The following is an 18,228-nucleotide window of genomic DNA, read 5'->3' on the forward strand; positions in this document are numbered from 1 at the left end:
AAGCGGAGAGGAAGGAGAGTGAGGAGTGGGCTGGGATGTGTTGTCGGGGAGGGGAAGGGACTGAGGGAGGCGAGGGATGGAGAGAAGAAGTGTGCGAAGGTTTGTAGGGAATAGAGAAGGGGAGTTCAGGGAAAGAGAAAGTAGTGTAGTATAGGGTGGGGGAGTAGTGTCTGTTGTTAAATTAAAGGTAATGACAACAAATTAATAAACAACGATCACTACTACGGTACATAGAGGAATAGTGACATAAGTATTCTCTTCACTTCGTAGTACTTGCAGTCGTGGAAGAGAAAAGCAAGCAAAGCCACGTCCAATATGCAAAGGTGTGCCTCAAAAGATCAGATAAGGATGCTGGGATGCAGTCAAATGGATGCTTAATAGTTGCTGTAAGTGTGTCCCTGACAATAAAGGGAAGCACAGAATATTCATGCACCACTGGACCTTGATATCTTGCTTTCACACACACACACACACACACACACACACACACACACACACACTGGTGAAAAACAACCAGCCCATAAGGGAGGATGAACAGCTTTGTTGATGAAGGAAGGTCGCAATAATACCTTCATTAAAGCTTTGTTGATGAAGGAAGGTCGCAAAAATACCTTCATTAAAGCTTTGTTGATGAAGGAAGGTCGCAATAATACCTTCATTAAAGCTTTGTTGATGAAGGAAGGTCGCAATAATACCTTCATTAAAGCTTTGTTGATGAAGGAAGGTATGAAGGAAGGTCGCAATAATACCTTCATTAAAGCTTTGTTGATGAAGGAAGGTCGCAAAAATACCTTCATTAAAGCTTTGTTGATGAAGGTCGCAATAATATCTTCATTAAAGCTTTGTTGATGAAGGAAGGTCGCAAAAATACCTTCATTAAAGCTTTGTTGATGAAGGAAGGTCGCAATAATACCTTCATTAAAGCTTTTCATTAAAGCTTTGTTGATGAAGGTACCTTCATTAAAGCTTTGTTGATGAAGGAAGGTCGCAATAATACCTTCATTAAAGCTTTGTTGATGAAGGAAGGTCGCGATAATACCTTCATTAAAGTTTTGCTGATGAAGGAAAGTCGCAAAAATACCTTCATTAAAGCTTGTATGTAAAAGAAAATGATACTTAAACAGCCTTCATTCTTTCACTTAACAAGCATAACTGGCGCCACTATAAAAAAAAAAACGCCTGCGCCACGACGGGCATGGGCTGACCATCTGGCCCCTGAAGAAAGCCTACTAGCGCTATAGGCGGGGATGCAAAACATAAAAAATAAAAACTGACAACAGAGACAAAAACAACAAACCATCTCCCAACCATTGCCTCTAATAACTGGGGAAAGACATCACAAAAAAATATTTAAACTTTGAATATAAAAGCAAAGAAAACAATCTACAAAAAAGTTGGAAAGTTTTGTTTAGTCGGCGCAACATCTGTGGTCATATGCCGGAGAGACAGAAGGGGAAGGAATTATAGAAGGAAACAGATCCCAGGAGACGGTTTACGGTCAATTCGCCCACATGTCAGTTCACCCACAAGTCAGTTCGCCCACAAGTCAGTTCACCCACAAGTAAATTCGCCCACAAGTCAGTTTGCCCAAATGTAGAGTTTGTTCGCCCACTCAAGAGTTAGTTCGCCTACACTAAAGTTAGTTCGCCTACACTAAAGTTGGTTCGCCCACAAGTATTATTCAACAATGCACAAATCATGTAGCAAAAACTTTATTAAAATACAAGAGAAACATACAAAGAACAAAATGTATGAAAACTAATTTCATAATTCTAAAAGTAAAATAAGATAACTAATGTCATAATTCTAAAAGTAAAATAAAATTAAAACTGATGTCATAATTCTAAAAGTAAAATAAAACATAAGTGAGCATTCATGTAAAATGCATGTAATTAAAATTATTATCAGCTTACTGGTCCATTTAAATATGAGCAAGCCTTGAGAAGTTGTAATGAGGATCTCTCACCCCTCATATATTCATCCCAAAGAATGAACAATTTATTTTGCAGTTCCCTGTATCATTTTCGTTGGATCCTTCGGAGCTTTCTTTCCGACACCAGCCTTATTTGTAATGATGTTAATTTAGCCTCTTTATGCAGAAGGTTTACCAAAAGATAGATCTGGAGGCTACTTCTACCTGCTGCATGCTTATTTAATCGGTTGTGCCACCCTTCAATATCATTATTTGTGCGTACAGACTTGTTAAAGACGCTCCAAGTAGAAGGCGGCCATAATGAGCCGTAGATCCATGTTCTTAAAATGTAGTCTACTACCGTGCGTACTTGGGTGATGGTAGCTTGGTGTGAAAGACGCTCAAACATCGGAGCTATTTCTCCCTCCGGCAGAAATGGAAGGGCCATCAGTTTACGCAGGTAATTGTAGGTTCCTTTATCATGAGTGTACGCATGTAGTAGAGCAACCTCTTGTATCTGGATGAAGAAAAGATAGATGAAGTAAACACTAAACAGTACCCTCCTACAGGGAATAATAAACCAAGACTAATCCACAGATTTACTCACCTTCCTCCATATAGCCTGTATCCAGTGGAAAACACATCCCTTGATATTAGCATAGGGTAAAAACTCTGGCAAGACTTTCCAAAGAGCTCTTTTGAAGTCAATTGTTACATGTTGAACTGAAGTCTCATTTGAAAGACTGTTTATCAGTGAATGAAATACGTGGCGGTAAACACTCTTCTTTTGGCCAGACATTAAGATAAACACGAGGGGCACCTGTTTCACATAATCCTGTTCGCATGAAGGCATTAACTGTTAACAGTTGTGAAAAGGGGCACCTACACGGTTTAAATGTTCCATCAATATACCAAGATTTTCCTCTGATTATATGTCCCATTTGTTATTCAGTGGCGAAGATCAAGTGGCGCCATCCGTGGACTCACATTAGCTCTAAGGAAGTTATTTGGAATGTGTGCCTCGTCAAGTTTAAACGCCAGGTCTTTCGGTCCTGTTGGTCTTAATTTCTGCCTTTGCCTGTTCGCAGTTCTTGCTAGATGCTCAGGCTCAGGAACACTAGGGCACGGTGAATTACCCAGCTCTTGTAGTAGTTGGCATTAATCGCTAGCCTATATAAAATATATTGACAATTTTTATTACTGTTTCTATGACAATTTTTACTTCTGTTGACTACTCTGTCATAACACAAGGTGCCACTGAATGATATTCTCTACTATATACAGTCAGCGCCAATCGAATTGAGAACTCATAAAATTTACGGTGCGAACTATGTATGCAATTATTTTCAGCAGACTTACCTCATCAACTATGACAGATACTGATTTGAATAGGTCTTGTACTGCCATTTTCTTCACCTGAGATGTAATTTTAGTGGTAGAAGCTGAGCCAGTTGATGCAGGATGATTGTGATATATTACTCTTCACAAAAGTTTAATTTCTTTGCGTGACTGTCGCTCTGCATGGGTTAACCTTTGGACGGACAGTGCACTGCCAATATGTTACATTTGGCCGTCGTAATTTTATGTTATAAGTAGAGCCTAGACTGTCAATATGCTTGCTGCAACCACGTTTTGTACCTTCCTCAAATAACTGGAAGGAAACCAACACTGGAAGGGTTGCTTGTTCCTCACTTTCTAAGTCTTGCAAAAAAGGGTCTTCAGTAGCTGATTCTAGTTCCCTCGGAGAGATGGCGTCTTCTTCATTTTGAATGTCTTGCAGAGGTGGATCTCCAAGTGATGATTCTAGTTCCATTGGACAAATGGCGTGTTCTTCATTTCGAGTGTCTTGCAGAGGTACATCTCCAAGTGATGATTCTAGCTCCATTGAAATGTTAACTTGTTCTCGCTTTCAAAGTCTTGGAAAAGCGGATCTTAAACCGATGACTCTAGTTCCACTTGAGGGGTTGCTTGTTCATCCTTACACAAGTTACAACTCCAGTCAATGGTAATCCCGGATTTCACAGCTGTCCAGTAATGTACTTGAAATATACCAGTATCACATTTCCTGTGTTGCCACCTGCCACAGCCATCATACTGTAGACCTTCCTGAATTTGAATTTGAATCTGGATTCGAATTATAATAACAATTGTGCACTTCTGACGTCAAATCTAACTTGGCTTTGCACAGTAAAGGAATTATCTAATGTGGGCGAAATGACTCCACCGAGTGGGCGAACTGAATTTGGGAAAAACGACCATTTGGTGTGGGGCGGACTGTCATGTGGGCAAAATGACTGGATACCCAGGAGACGGGACACAACCCCCAATTAATAACTGGTGGCTGGTACCCATTCACTGCTGGGTGGACAGGGGCGCAGGGTATCGGAAAAGCAGCCCAAATCTTTCCACTCTGCCCGGGAATCAAACCCGGGCTCTCTCGGTTGTGAGCTGAGTGTGCTAACCACTGCACCATGAAGCCCCTCAATAGTCTACAACCATGAGAAATAATACAAAAACAAACTAACAAAATTAATATGGTACCAAATATTTCCTGACACTTTTGTTTTTCGTTTCCTCCAGTAGTTTTTTTTTAGTTCATAAACTTCTGACTTCAGTTGTTGTGCAATAATGGAAATTAACAAAGCAAATAAATAGATACGAAAACAATAACAACACATGTCCCTTACCTGTGTCCTGAGCCTGTCACCATTACATTCCCTCTTACACACCTGCCCGCACACCTGTCATCGCACACCTGCCCACCAACACTGACTACAAGCAACTGAGCCTCAATAATAACATGATAATATTTCCTGACATCTTATTTTTGGTGTAATTTTTTTAGTGTTCTAAAATCTCAATCACATGTCCCTTACCTGTGTCCTGAGCCTGCCACCATAATTACCCCTCTTACACACCTCCCCGCACACCTGTCACCACACACCTGCCCACCAACACTGACTACAAGCAACTGAGCCATAAAAATAACACGATAATATTTCCTGACCATATTTTCGGTGTCATTTTTTTTCATTTCATAACTTTCTTTAGTTCATATGAGCATTTTAAGACCTGTTGTAGTGCAAATGAAAAAGGAAATAAATACATAATACAAACACATGTCCCTTACCTGTGCCCTGAGCCTGCCACCATAATTACCCTCTTACACACCTTCCCGCACACCTGTCACCCCACACCCGCCTACAAACACTGACAACAAGCTACTGAGAATAAAAAAACGACATGCCAACAGCGCCAAGGCAGAAAAATAAAGCTTCGCACATGACCGACATAACCATCAAGGCAACACACTCCGGCCTTGAACTACTAAGGAGAGGCAGGGTACGTCATATTTAAGGCCATTTTACTCACCTCCTGGTCTTCCTCAGCCCCTCTTGGTTACCTGGCGGGTCTGAGGAGGTGTGGTGAAGGTGCCGGGCCGCCCATATGGCCTGTCGCCGCCCCAGGAAGGGAAAGAAAAGGAAAAATAAGGGAATGGTGGAAAACGCGTGTATGTATGCCTCCTCTCCCTCGCCGCCCCCGCCAAGGTTGCTATATTATCGTACTCTTCTACTTTTTCTTTTTCCTTTCTTTTTTTTTCTTTTGATTCATGTTCTTGAGCTTGTTTTTGTTCTTCTTCCTCGATCTTTTTCTGCTTCTTAATTGTGTGTGCCTCTTCTCCCCCTCGCCGTCCTCCCCAGTGTTGCTAAGTTTTCGTACTCTTTTACTTTTCTTTCTCCTTTCTTTTTTTTTCTTCTTGTTCTTGATCTTGTTTTTTTACTTCTTCTTCTTCTTCGATCTTTTTCTCTTCTCCTTATTTTTCGTCTTCTTGTGTGTGTCTTCATCTCCTCCCCCGCGCCGCCCCCGCCAAGGTTGCTAAATTGTCGTACTCTTCTACTTCTTTTTCTTGATCCTGTTTTTGCTCTTGTTCTTTTTGTTCATCTCTTTTCGTCTTCCGCTTCTTGCTCTTCTTATTTTTCGTCTTTTTTTCCTTCTGAGTACGACCTTCGATCTTCTTTTTAGTCTTCTAGATTGTTCTTTTTCTTTTCTTTTCATCTTTTCCTTTTCCTTCTCAGTACAACCTTCTTCTTCTTTTCCTTCTCAGTGCAATTAATCTTCCTCCTTCTTAAATTATTTTGTCTTTTCTTATTTTTCTTCTCCTTTCCTTTCTGAGTACAACCTTCTTTTTTTTTTCTTTTCTCCTTGTTCTTGTTCTTCTTTTCCTTCTGAGTACAACCTAAATTCTTCTTCTTTGTCTTCCTCCCTGTTCTTTTTATTCTCCTTTTTCCCTCTGATATATAGCCTATGAGTAACCTTCTTTTTCTTCTTGTTTTTCTTTTCCTTGAATATACAACTTGACCTCCTTTTCGTTCTTGTTTTTGTTCTTCTTTTCTTCGGTGCCAGGAAAGAAGAAATCAAGAAAACTATTTAACAAAAGCTTTAATAATGAAATCTTTCTTGTGTAGTGACTGTCGTACTTTCTATTACTTGTATCATTATTATTATTATTATTATTATTATTATTATTATTATTATTATTACTATTATGCCCCCAACTTCACCTTTCTTCCTTCTCCTTTGTTGTTTTACTTGCAACGATAAACTATCAATCAATCACCTTTTACCTGTGAGGGTTGGTATAGGTTAGCCAGGCCGTGAATAACAATACTGTGTACCAATCAAAAAATATTTATTCCCTATAGTGTCCCAGATATAGTGTAATAACATATAACAAACGATAAAAAACATTCTATAGTTAATCTCTCTCTCTCTCTCTCTCTCTCCTACCTATCTAAATCTATTTTCAGAGGCTTGTCATATATCTAAAAACAGTAAAAACAGAATCCTAATCTTAAATAAAAATCCAAGGGCCCACAATTTAGTTATCATACAGGTTTAAATTATTCTTTTCAGCAGCTTACAATGGCTTAAATCACCCTGCTCTACCCGATAACCCTTTAATTAATTGTTGCGGACTCCTCAGAAAGCCAAGAAAAGCTAACATGTAGTAATCCTTATGTCAAAGTTCTGCCTTATGGCCCAGAAGGTGAGAGCTGTTTGTATACTTAACACCAGATGGATGGTGACAAAGATGAACACAGGAGCAATGATAGCTATGGTGTTGTGAGTGTTGGATAGGAAGGTGGACTGTGTTACGAAGGGCAGAGTGGTGACGAATGAAAAGCTATAGAGATGTTAGATTTGTGTGTACTGGAAAGGGTAATGGACAGTGCTTGTGTGACTGGGAGAAAATACGCGTGAAAAAGAGAGAGATTAACAATTTGATAATTTCTCCAGTTTAAGACAACTAACAGATGATTGATTCTGGCGTTGTTTGTGAAAGATGACGGTGAACCATTGCCGAAGAGTGGTGACCGATTCTTGTGTAGTTGTTTTGGCGAATAAGGTGAAGTTATCATTTTCTTTCCCTCATACGATCTGGAAACCACAGACATATATTTCAGTAACTATTTATCTCCTTGTGTGCATGGTATTATCAATGTTAGAGATATAGATGAATAGATAGAGGAATTTAACTATTTTCTCCTTGTATGTGTGTTATTATTGGTATTAGAGATAGAGATAAACAGACATTTCTTCCATGTTTAAATGAGTATACCTCGACAATACATCATCATACTATTCACATACATTTATAATCATTGTGGTGGTAGTTTCCTTATCTTCAACTTGCAAAATACATACACAACTTAACCCAGTAGCAGCGACGGGCCAAATTTGTGGCTTTACCGTGTAGCAACGACGGGCTAAATTTGTGCCACGATATAACCCCCCCAAAAAAGATGATACATAACCTGATCACAAATGCTCTGATATATATTATGAAATGGTTTGTGTGAAGGGTGATTTTTTCTCATTTTTCTCGCTTGGAGGGACCATTAAGAAACATGATCCCCGCTGCTACTGGGTTAAAATCATTGAGGTGACAGTTTCCTTATCTTCGACTTGCAAAAAACATACTACAAACAAACTTAAAGAGCAATAAAGGAGAAGCACCAGCACCCACCTCAGGCAACATAGGTGGAGAGGTTCACCCCGACAATGTTGACTGGCCTGTTCTTGTAGCGGTTTGAGATGTCCTTCTCGATGTTCCCCTGCAGCTCCCGGGCCCGCTCCGCAATCAGGGCCAGCTGCGGGCCGAGCTTCTGCTGCTCCACCACTGTGTCCGCCTTCCGCTGCTTCACTGCCTCCTGGGACGCCGCCAACTTGTCACACACTGCCAGCTTCGACTGCAGGGACTCGGCCAGCCTGTCCACATACCTGTTTTGGGGGGGGGGCAGAAAAGATGCAAAATCAACAAAACTAATAAAACTAACAAAGCGTCTCCCCAACCTTTGCCTCTGTTAAAGAAGCAAGGACACAATAAAATAAAACTTCAGCAGCCAGCAGAGAGTGTAATTTCCTATCAGCTTCTCTTAATCTATTTATCTTGTTCATTTATCTATACCGCCTCTAACCACTTATTTATGGACTCTCGTCTTGGTAAGGAGTTTCTATTTTATTTTTAGTTTATCACCACACACCTCGGGGAACAGCTGATGAGGAGGAGGTGTTGCATACGCGTGGTGCTGAGTCGGCCCAGCAGCGCCGTCACCTTGCCCTCCATGGTCCGCACGCTCTCGACAGTGTGGCTCTGGATGGAGGCCGGAGCGCTGGAGAAGTGGCTGAGGCTGAAGATGGTGTCGTCGCTCTCTAACTCAGTCGCTCGCTGTCTCAGGAAGCCCATCAGCTGTGGAGGGAAGGGAAGGGTGAGGGGGATGATAAGGAGGGGTGAGGGAGGCTGTGGGGTGAGAGAGAGATTGAGAGGATAAAAAGAATAAAGAGTTTGAGAGAAAGAGAAGCAGTATGAGAGAAAGAGAATGAGTTCATGGAGAAAAGGAGGAGGGGTGAAGGAGCTGTAAAGAGGGGTGAAAGAATTTGTAGAGAGAAAGAAAAAGTTTGAGAGAGAAAGAGAGAGATTGAAAGTTTGTGAAGAGTTTAAGAAAAGAGAAATTTTGAAAGAGAGAGAGAGAGTTCAGGGAGAAAAGGGAGGGGTGAAGGAAGCTGTAAGGATCAGTAATGTACAATAATGAGAGTAATAGTAATCATCATACCTCATGCAGCTCGTCGGTGAACTGTGTGCGAGTCTTGGGGTTGAGCAACAATGTGCGAGCCTCGTCCCCCCTCGCCACGCCGCCCGACACGCCAGAGTCCTCCACCTCAATGGCCTGTATTGCTGCCTCATCCACCTGCCGGGAGGGTGACGGTGCGGGTGAGGGTGGGTATAAATCAACAAAGAATAACCTCACTTTATAGTATAGAAAGTCTCATTAGTAAAGAAGTATATATGAATTTTCCGAGTCAAGGTCTATAGTAACTGTTTGGGTTTTATTAGGTTAGGTTAGGTTAAGTTTAGGGTATCTTCAAACACATGATTGCCAGCACCTTATGGTATAAATCAGCAAAGAATAACCTCACTTTGTTGTATAGAAAGTCTCATTCGTTAAGAAGCATATGTGAATTTTCTGAGTCAAGACCTATAGTAACTGTTTGGGGTTTAGTTAAGTTTAGGGAATCTTCAAACACATGATAGCCAGCACCTTATGGTATAAATCAACAAAGAATAACCTCACTTTATAGTATAGAAAGTCTCATTAGTAAGGAAGCATATATGAATTCTCTGAGTTAGGACCTATAGTAACTGTTTGGGGTTTAGTTAAGTTAGGTTAGGTTAAGTTTAGGGTATCTTCAAACACATGATTGCCAGCACCTAATGATATAAATCAATGAAGAATGACCTCACTTTGTTGTATAGAAAGTCTCATTAGTAAGGAAGCATATATGAATTCTCTGAGTCAAGACCTATAGTAACTGTTTGGGGTTTTGTCAAGTTAGGTTAGGTTAAGTTTAGGGTATCTTCAAACACATGATTGCCAGCACCTTATGATATAAATCAATGAAGAATGACCTCACTTTGTTGTATAGAAAGTCTCATTCGTTAGGAAGCATATATGAATTTTCTGAGTCAAGACCTATAGTAACTGTTTGGGGTTTAGTTAAGTTAGGTTAGGTTAAGTTTAGGGTATCTTCAAACACATGACTGCCAGCACCTTATGGTATAAATCAACAAAGAATGACCTCACGTTGTTGTATAGAAAGTCTCATTAGTAAGGAAGCATATATGAATTCTCTGAGTTAAGACCTATAGTAACTGTTTGGGGTTTAGTTAAGTTAGGTTAGGTTAAGTTTAGGGTATCTTCAAACCCATGATAGCCAGCACCTTATGGTATAAATCAACAAAGAATGACCTCACTTTAAAGTATAGAAAGTCTCATTAGTAAAGAAGCATATATGAATTTTCTGAGTCAAGACTGATAGTAACTGTTTGGATTTTTGTAAAGTTAGGTTAGGTTAAATTTAGGGTATCTTCAAACACATGACCGCCAGCACCTTATGGTATAAATCAACAAAGAATGACCTCATTTTGTTGTATAAAAAGTCTCATTCGTAAGGAAGCATATATGAATTTTCTGAGTCAAGACCTATAGTAACTGTTTGGGTTTTGTTAGGTTAGGTTAAGTTTAGGGTATCTTCAAACACATGATAGCCAGCACCTTATGGTATGAATCAACAAAGAATGACCTCACTTTGTTGTATAGAAAGTCTCATTAGTAAGGAAGCATATATGAATTTTCTGAGTCAAGACCTATAGTAACTGTTTGGGTTTTGTTAGGTTAGGTTAAGTTAAGTTTAGGGTATCTTCAAACACATGATAGCCAGTACCTTATGGTATAAATCAACAAAGAATGACCTCACTTTGTTGTATAGAAAGTCTCATTAGTAAGGAAGCATATATTAATTTTCTGAGTTAAGACCTATAGTAACTGTTTGGGGTTTTGTTAAGTTAGGTTAGGTTAAGTTTAGGGTATCTTCAAACACATGACTGCCAGCACCTTATGGTATAAATCAACAAAGAATGACCTCACTTTGTTGTATAGAAAGTCTCATTAGTAAGGAAGCATATATTAATTTTCTGAGTTAAGACCTATAGAAACTGTTTGGGGTTTTGTTAAGTTAGGTTAGGTTAAGTTTAGGGTATCTTCAAACACATGATAGCCAGCACCTTATGGTATGAATCAACAAAGAATGACCTCACTTTGTTGTATAAAAAGCCTCATTAGTAAGGAAGCATATATGAATTTTCTGAGTCAAGACCTATAGTAACTGTTTGGGTTTTGTTAGGTTAGGTTAGGTTAAGTTTAGGGTATCTTCAAACACATGATAGCCAGCACCTTATGGTATAAATCAACAAAGAATGACCTCACTTTGTTGTATAAAAAGTCTCATTCGTAAGGAAGCATATATAAATTTTCTGAGTCAAGGCCTATAGTAACTGTTTTGGGTTTTGTTAGGTCAGGTTAACCAGAGGGCGGCATGAGCCTCAATAGGTGTCACTTAAACAATCCTGCCTGCACCACCACTGGGCTAAAGGGCATTCATTAACAGCCCCATAAAGTTGAAGTATAAAGAGGCAACAATAACCTCAGCATAAAAAAAAAAAGTACTATAGGCAAACTTGTAAATTTTTCTCAATTTTCAAATAAACAATAAAGGTTAAAAAAGAGCAAATAAAAGAAAAAAAAAACATTGGTAGGAAAGACTTACCTCCCCAATCCCCCAGTCGATCCCGTCCGCTGCGGCATCCCCCTCCGCCAGGGCACCCCAGTCTATGCCCCCCCCGGCAGCGTCACCGCCACCCTCGGCCCCGGAAGCATCGCCAAAGTCGATTCCGCCAACTCCACTGTCGCCAAAGTCAACCTGAAACAATGCACTTTGATTATCGACCTTCCGCCTGTTTGTGAGCTCTATGTAATATTAACCCGGTAGCAGCGACAGGCCAAATTTGTGGCTTTATCGTGTAGCAGCGACAGGCCAAATTTGTGGCTTTATCGTGTAGCAGCGACGGGCCAAATTTGTGGCTTTATCGTGTAGCAGCGACAGGCCAAATTTGTGGCTTTATCGTGTAGCAGCGACAGGCCAAATTTGTGGCTTTATCGTGTAGCAGCGACGGGCCAAATTTGTGGCTTTATCGTGTAGCAGGGACGGTCCAAATTTGTGCCATGCTATAAACCCCCCAAAATAGCTGATACATAATCTGATCACAAAAGCTTTGATTTATATTATGAAATGGTTGGTGTGAGGGGTGATTTTTTCTCATTTTTCTCGCTTGGAGGGACCATTAAGAAACATGATCCCCGCTGCTACCGGGTTAATCCTTACTCATTAAAATCACCGCCATCCTGAATGCTTGTCTGTGTCTTTGTACCTGTCTTCAATACTCAAATGTCATCCTAATTATGCCATTATTATTACTACTGTCATAATTTCCTCAGCACCCCATTGGAGGTTGAAAAGAAGACAACATCCATTCAACCAAACATTCTAATACCTTGAAAATAGCTGGAAAAAAAACTCAGATCAATGTCCTCTCCCTCTCCTTTTCCTTTCCTTTCTGTTTTTCTTTCCCTCTCCCTTTCCTTTCTGTTTTTCTTTCCCTCTCCGTTTCCCTCCCTCTTCCTCTTCTTCTCCTCACCTCAAGCTCTCCGGTGCTCTCCTGTGGCTCCTCGGCTCCCACCACCAGGGGCGGCTCCTCAATGCTGCAGGGAGGCTCTCCGTACACCCATTCATAGGTGGTGGTGTTGCCGTGCTCTGTGGAGGGATGGGGAGGGTCAGTGAATGGCAGGTGAAAGAGTGAGTAGCTAGATAATGGGTTATGGGTATCCTAATGATATTTTTGTCTATAACTGTACATGTAGTTGACTTATATTTTCTGCCCTTGAGCTGCTTCATTTACTGTAAAAAAAGGCAAGAAATGACTGTACTTGCGTGTGTGTGTGCTAGGATAGACTTACTCCTATTTGACCTAAGGAAGAAAAATGTTGGTGTAGGACTGAGGTGAGGTATCCTGGAATGAGAGGATGTTTTTGAAGGATGAAGAGTACAAGAAGATTAATGATGGAGAAATAAATAGCAAGAATAGACTTACTCTTATTTGACATGTAGAAGAAAAATGTGATGTTGGACTAAGAGGACTAAGAAGATTCGTAGCAAGTATGGGAGATGGATATGAAGTCAACAAACACACACACACACACACACATTCCCTGAGCAAACCATCCTGGACAGCTACCACTACAACTGCCTGTCTGGGAAAACACTGTTGTGGTTGTGACTCCATTTGTAAAGTCTCATATTTGGTTGACTGCTGTTGTAATGTTGTATTGTATTGTACACTGTTATTTGTTTCATAGCTATTTTTTCTCTTCACATTCCCCAGACACAGGCATTGTCTCCCCCCCTAAGATATTACTTTCCCAAATCTTCCCTTCCACATGAGAAAGAAAGAAGAAAAGTTTACCCTATCCTTTCTTCCCTTCCCATTCTCCTGGCACAGACTTTGATGCCTTCTCCTTCCCATTACAAAATCACCCTCTCTTTTCTTCCCTTCCCATTCCCTCCATACACTCATTTTTTCTCCCCTTCCCTTTCCCTCCATCATACACACACATCTTCTCTTCCCCTACCCCACACACGTCTTTTCTTTCCTTCCCCTTCCCTCAGACACCCCCTAATGCCTCCTCCACCCCATACACACCCATGATAAATTTGAGTATGGGCAGGGACTCAGGCTGGTGTGGGCCGGACACTGTGAAGGCCACGAAGTCTTGGTACAGCTGGCGGGCCGGGCCGAGGCCACGGCACTCCTCAGCAATGACTTCAAACTCCTGCGGCAGGGTTTTGAGGGACTCCAGCAGCTCCTGTTTGACCTGTGGAAGAAGAATGTTGGTGTAGGACTAAGAGGTGAGATATCCTGGAATGAGAAAAGGATAAAGGATAGAGTGCTGAAAAGTTTAATGATAGAGAGGAAAGAAATAACTGGGATGGACTTCTTTTTAACATGTGAAAGTAAAATGTTGGTGTAGGACTAAGAGGTGAGATATCCTGGAATGAGAAAAGGATAAAGGATAAAGTACTGAAAAGTTTAATGATAGAGAGGAAAGAAATAACTGGGATGGACTTCTTTTTTACATGTGAAAGTAAAATGTTGGTGTAGGACTAAGAGGTGAGATATCCTGGAATGAGAAAAGGATAAAGGATGAAGTACTGAAAAGTTTAATGATAGAGAGGAAAGAAATAACTGGGATGGACTTCTTTTTTACATGTGAAAGTAAAATGTTGGTGTAGGACTAAGAGGTGAGATATCCTGGAATGAGAAAAGGATAAAGGATAGAGTGCTGAAAAGTTTAATGATAGAGAGGAAAGAAATAACTGGGATGGACTTCTTTTTTACATGTGAAAGAAAAATGTCTGTGTAGGACTAAGTTGAGGTATCCTGGAATGAGAGGAGAATATGAACAAAAGGATAAAGAGTGCAGGAAAGTTCAATGATGGAGAAATAAATAGCAAGAATAGACTTTTTTGACTTGTAGAAGGAAAATGTGGTGGAGGAGTTGTATTATAAGACAAATCGACGCCCAAGAACACATATTTGACAAAGCTTTCATATGAGTTGCGGGCATTTCCAGTAGCAGCTTTATGACCCTGGTGGTAGTTTGACCATTCCTCTGTACTGTGAACCTAAAGAAACACTCATCAGAACCCGACTGACCCACTCTTTGACCTTTAGAAATAGCTGATGGGAGAAGTGAAGGTGTCTTATAATACTGACCTAAGCGGATTTATAGCTACTTGCCTATGGGAGAAGGATATAAAGTCAACAATCTCACACACACACACACACACACACTTACGTTGTCTCCAGTGATTCCTATTTGCTTGCAGACCTTGAGGTACTTCTTGCGTGCTTCGGCGATCCCCTTAGTGTACTCCTTCACCTTGTTGTCACACTCCTGGTGGGGAAGGAGGAGGGGAGGAGGGGAGTGATTAGTGGGAAGCTGAGGAAGGCAGTTGGCTCTAATACCACAAAACCAGCAGAGCAATTGTATGTTTTTTTGTTTCCTCTAATATTTTCATGCACTCGAGTTGCCTCCTTTAGAGTAAAAAAAAGATAAGAAAGAAAAAAGAAACCATCCACACACACACTGTCCGAGCTTGAGCTGAGGCCCTGTATACTATAAATAGGTAAATACACGCACCCGTTGCACCTGTATCCCCTTGGCAATGAGCCGCCGCATGCCCGCCACCTCATAGTTGACGCAGCGAGCCAGCAGCTGCGCCGCCTCGCCCAGGTAGATGCTGTTGTGCTCGTACATGCGCACCACCTCTTGCCAATCCTATGGGGGGGGGGGGGGGTAAGGAAAGAAAAAGCCATCTACAGTATTTGAAAATCAAAATTATTTCCCATTGTACTCCTAACCTCTTCTAAGTGTAATAAAACAGAATCAGAAAATAATATTACAGCATTAAGTTAAGTATGCAACAAAAACAACATACTAAAAAAAAAGTAAAAGGCAATATGAGAGAAAGATTACGAGATGAGAGAATAGAAACTGGAAGGAAAAAAGGGTAGAGAAACAATCAGTATAAAGGAAAGTAAATATGCAAAAGATTATACAAAATACAACACTACCACACACACCTTCATCCTCTGTGAGCCATACCAGCCCAGGATGTTCTTGCTGTCCTTCTCTGTCTCCTTCAGGATCTCGATAATCTTGAGGCAGTGGAAGTAGTTGATATCTGACAAGGAGGATGGAGAGGAAGTGTTGGTTGGGAAAGTGAACATTACATAAGTAGGTACAGAAGAATTAAAAGTAAAATTAACTCATGAAAACTTGTGTGAAACCAAAGACTGAAAAAAAATACCCAATAAATTATCATGAGGAGAAGAAAGGAAATAAAAACAGTAAAAGGGAATACAGAGTAAAAAATTCTATGCTGAATCATCCACATAAAATCTGCATCACAGCAAACATAAGAAGGATCAAAAGGATCATGAATAATGGTAATTAATAAAAGAAAGTAAAACTGGAATGTAGGACAATACTCCCCTTGTTTTCTCTTACGGCAAATGATCAAATCAACAAATTGAGGATGGTCTTAAACTGCAATTATACTGAAAAGAAAAACAGATGTCTGAGAGCCACACAAAGAAAAGTCCCTCCCAGGTGACCGCCATTTACTCACAAGTGCCGGAGAGAAGGCGGGTGACCTCTGGGTGCTCTGGCATGTCCTGAATGGCTGCATTGATCTTAATCCGCACCGCCTGCACCTCTGTCTGCCAGTCCTTCTGTACGTGGCGGCGAGACACCAGCCAGTCCACCAGCTTGGGCAGGTGGATGTCAATGGGCAGCTGCTGTTCCTGTGGGAGGGGAGTGGGCAAGGGTATTTGGGGAGAGAATGGTAAAGATTTAGGAAAGAACACACTATTTTCTATAAAAATTTATGTAAAGTATAGTATTCAGCATTATGAACAAAACAGATCCTTATTGTTATTGGAAGTTTAGTTTTTAAGTAATTGTGAATATTAATCTTAAGTAACCATATGCGTGTTGTGCACCTGCACAGGTGCCCTGTGCATTAATTATCGACCTCGAGATCGAGATGACACTCGCACCCACAGTGCTCCAGCTGCTCACGTTTTTCCAAGGAGTATATACTCTCAAGGCTTCTTCTACTTGCGATGATCCGTATTACATCATTGATATCGTCGCATAGTCCGTGTTCTATTTATGAATGAGATCTGAAATAAGTTTCAGATCACTGATCTTCCTTATCAGACACCGGATGTTTTCCCCTACACTCTAAAACCCTTACGTTTTCTCCTACACCGCAAAAGTATGGTTGCTACACGCGTCTGTCCGCCCTCACCTCCTTCTGTTGGTGATCATAATTAACAGGCCTCCTGGCAAGGCGCTAAGACAAGCCTGGTACTCACGTCCATGGTGCCGGGGCTGCGTGGCGAAGGCTAGAACTCAGGGAAGTGAAGGAGCCCCGCGCCAGCTGTTGACATGGCTTGTTTACATCGGCCAGGACAGGACCGTCCCGAGGCGCGGCGCGGCGTGCTGGCCCAACCCTCACCCGGGACTGTACTTTTGTTTACTCATTTCATTCATAAACCCGATTTCAAGCTCAAATATCAGCTAAAATATGTACAATTTGATATGGTTATTGAAAGTGATCATATGGCGGGATAGTCTGCAAGAGAACGGATGCTGCCACTCATCTCACAGCCTGGTGGTGACGTGTACGAGGAATGGAGATTATCAGCACGAGACGAGATGATCCTTATGGCGGCCTTTTCGCTGGCTTTTCTGTACCTTTAAGCTCGTTTAAGAGTGCACTATTACCTTACATGTTTATAGCACGTATCGGGACCTCATTTCGCCTGATTGAAAAGCCTCTCCCAAAGGCGGTGTCACACTAGCACTTTTTCCGTCGATTAATGCGATTTCCGTCGATTTTTCTAGGCTCGCCATGGACTGTTCTGCGATACTAGTTAGATAGTTTTACATGACGTCTGAACCCTGAACAGGAATACCATCCATGAAATTGACCTATCTTTCGGCCACTCCTTTTGAAATGCTGATTTGCCTGATAGCCTCCCATAATTCACTTAGGCAAATAGGTACATTTTTGGCCGACTGGTAAAGGAGTGGCTCTCCCGTTACGCTGGTCGCTGGTTCGATCCTCGGCGCCGGCAAAACCTTTCCTTGTCTGGGTTAATTTCTCGTGTGTTTCGTTACACGCAGTGGTCGTGTGGGAGTGGAGCAAAGAGGTAAGTAAATCCAGGCATTTCACTTTGAACTCTTACATGAGCAGCAAGTAGCGGGCTTTTTTTTCATTATTTATTTTTTTTTCCCTTGAGCTGGTTTCTATGCTGTAAAAAAAAAAAGTTAATCTTCTCTGTGGCCTTAGAAAATAGTCGTAATGGATGCACGTTACGTTTAAGAATAAGGACGTAAGCACTGTCTACCCTTCTAAGTTCCACCAAGCAGATTATAGTTTCCTTGAGTTCCACCTGCACTTTTCTTTGATTAGCAGAATTTATCTGTTTGGGCGTCTTTAACCTACCTTCCTTCCAAGAGGCTCCTATAAACCTAACCCTACGTAACCTCACCATCCATAACTTTAACCTTTTCTGAATGTATCTATCACACTGCTACTTCGTTCCTTCCAAAAGGCTCATATAAACCTAACCCTACGTAACCTCACAGCCCATAACTTTATCTAACCTTTTCTGAATGTATCTATCACACTGCCATTTCGTTCCTTCCAAAAGGCTCATATATACCTAACCCCACGTAACCTCACCATCCATAACTTTAACCTTTTTCTGAATGTATCTATCACAC

At 41.1% G+C, this 18,228-nt stretch overlaps 2 protein-coding genes across 7 annotated transcripts in view; both read right to left on the bottom strand.

The window, feature by feature from the left end:
- Positions 1-5,467, bottom strand: part of LOC127008257 (mitochondrial uncoupling protein 4-like) — a 64,004-nt gene extending 58,537 nt beyond the window's left edge. For 4 of the 6 annotated variants that reach the window (XM_050880021.1, XM_050880026.1, XM_050880025.1 and 1 more), the window contains exon 1: positions 5,285-5,467. Coding sequence is in view for 2 of the 6 variants with exons in the window: in XM_050880016.1 (XP_050735973.1) it covers positions 5,043-5,065 (23 nt within the window). In the remaining 4 variants the exon portion in view is untranslated. Of the gene's footprint in view, positions 1-4,788; positions 4,827-5,042; positions 5,141-5,284 lie in introns of those variants that run through there. The other 2 variants (XM_050880016.1, XM_050880017.1) reach the window with 2 other exon arrangements.
- Positions 5,468-6,585: 1,118 nt separating this feature from the next.
- On the bottom strand, positions 6,586-16,969 carry LOC127008258 (CDK5 regulatory subunit-associated protein 3-like). Its single transcript, XM_050880027.1, has 12 exons — positions 16,812-16,969; positions 16,061-16,235; positions 15,513-15,613; positions 15,070-15,207; positions 14,725-14,823; positions 13,569-13,740; positions 12,507-12,622; positions 11,579-11,731; positions 9,028-9,162; positions 8,458-8,663; positions 7,941-8,194; positions 6,586-7,351 (listed from the first exon to the last, which is right to left on the bottom strand). Exons 1-11 carry the CDS (start codon positions 16,815-16,817, stop codon positions 7,942-7,944), a joined length of 1,554 nt encoding a protein of 517 aa, XP_050735984.1. The 5' UTR covers positions 16,818-16,969; the 3' UTR covers positions 6,586-7,351; position 7,941.
- Between the last annotated feature and the right edge of the window lie 1,259 nt (positions 16,970-18,228).

The sequence above is a fragment of the Eriocheir sinensis genome, chromosome 37, assembly GCF_024679095.1.
Source record: "Eriocheir sinensis breed Jianghai 21 chromosome 37, ASM2467909v1, whole genome shotgun sequence".
Taxonomy (NCBI): domain Eukaryota; kingdom Metazoa; phylum Arthropoda; class Malacostraca; order Decapoda; family Varunidae; genus Eriocheir; species Eriocheir sinensis.

Excerpts from the sequence above, each read along its gene's own strand:
- LOC127008258 (XM_050880027.1), bottom strand. Across the intron at positions 11,732-12,506 it reads AGAGCACCGGAGAGCTTGAG|GTTGACTTTGGCGACAGTGG; the intron begins GTGAGGAGAAGA and ends GCATTGTTTCAG. Across the intron at positions 9,163-11,578 it reads TCGACTGGGGGATTGGGGAG|GTGGATGAGGCAGCAATACA; the intron begins GTAAGTCTTTCC and ends CCCTCCCGGCAG.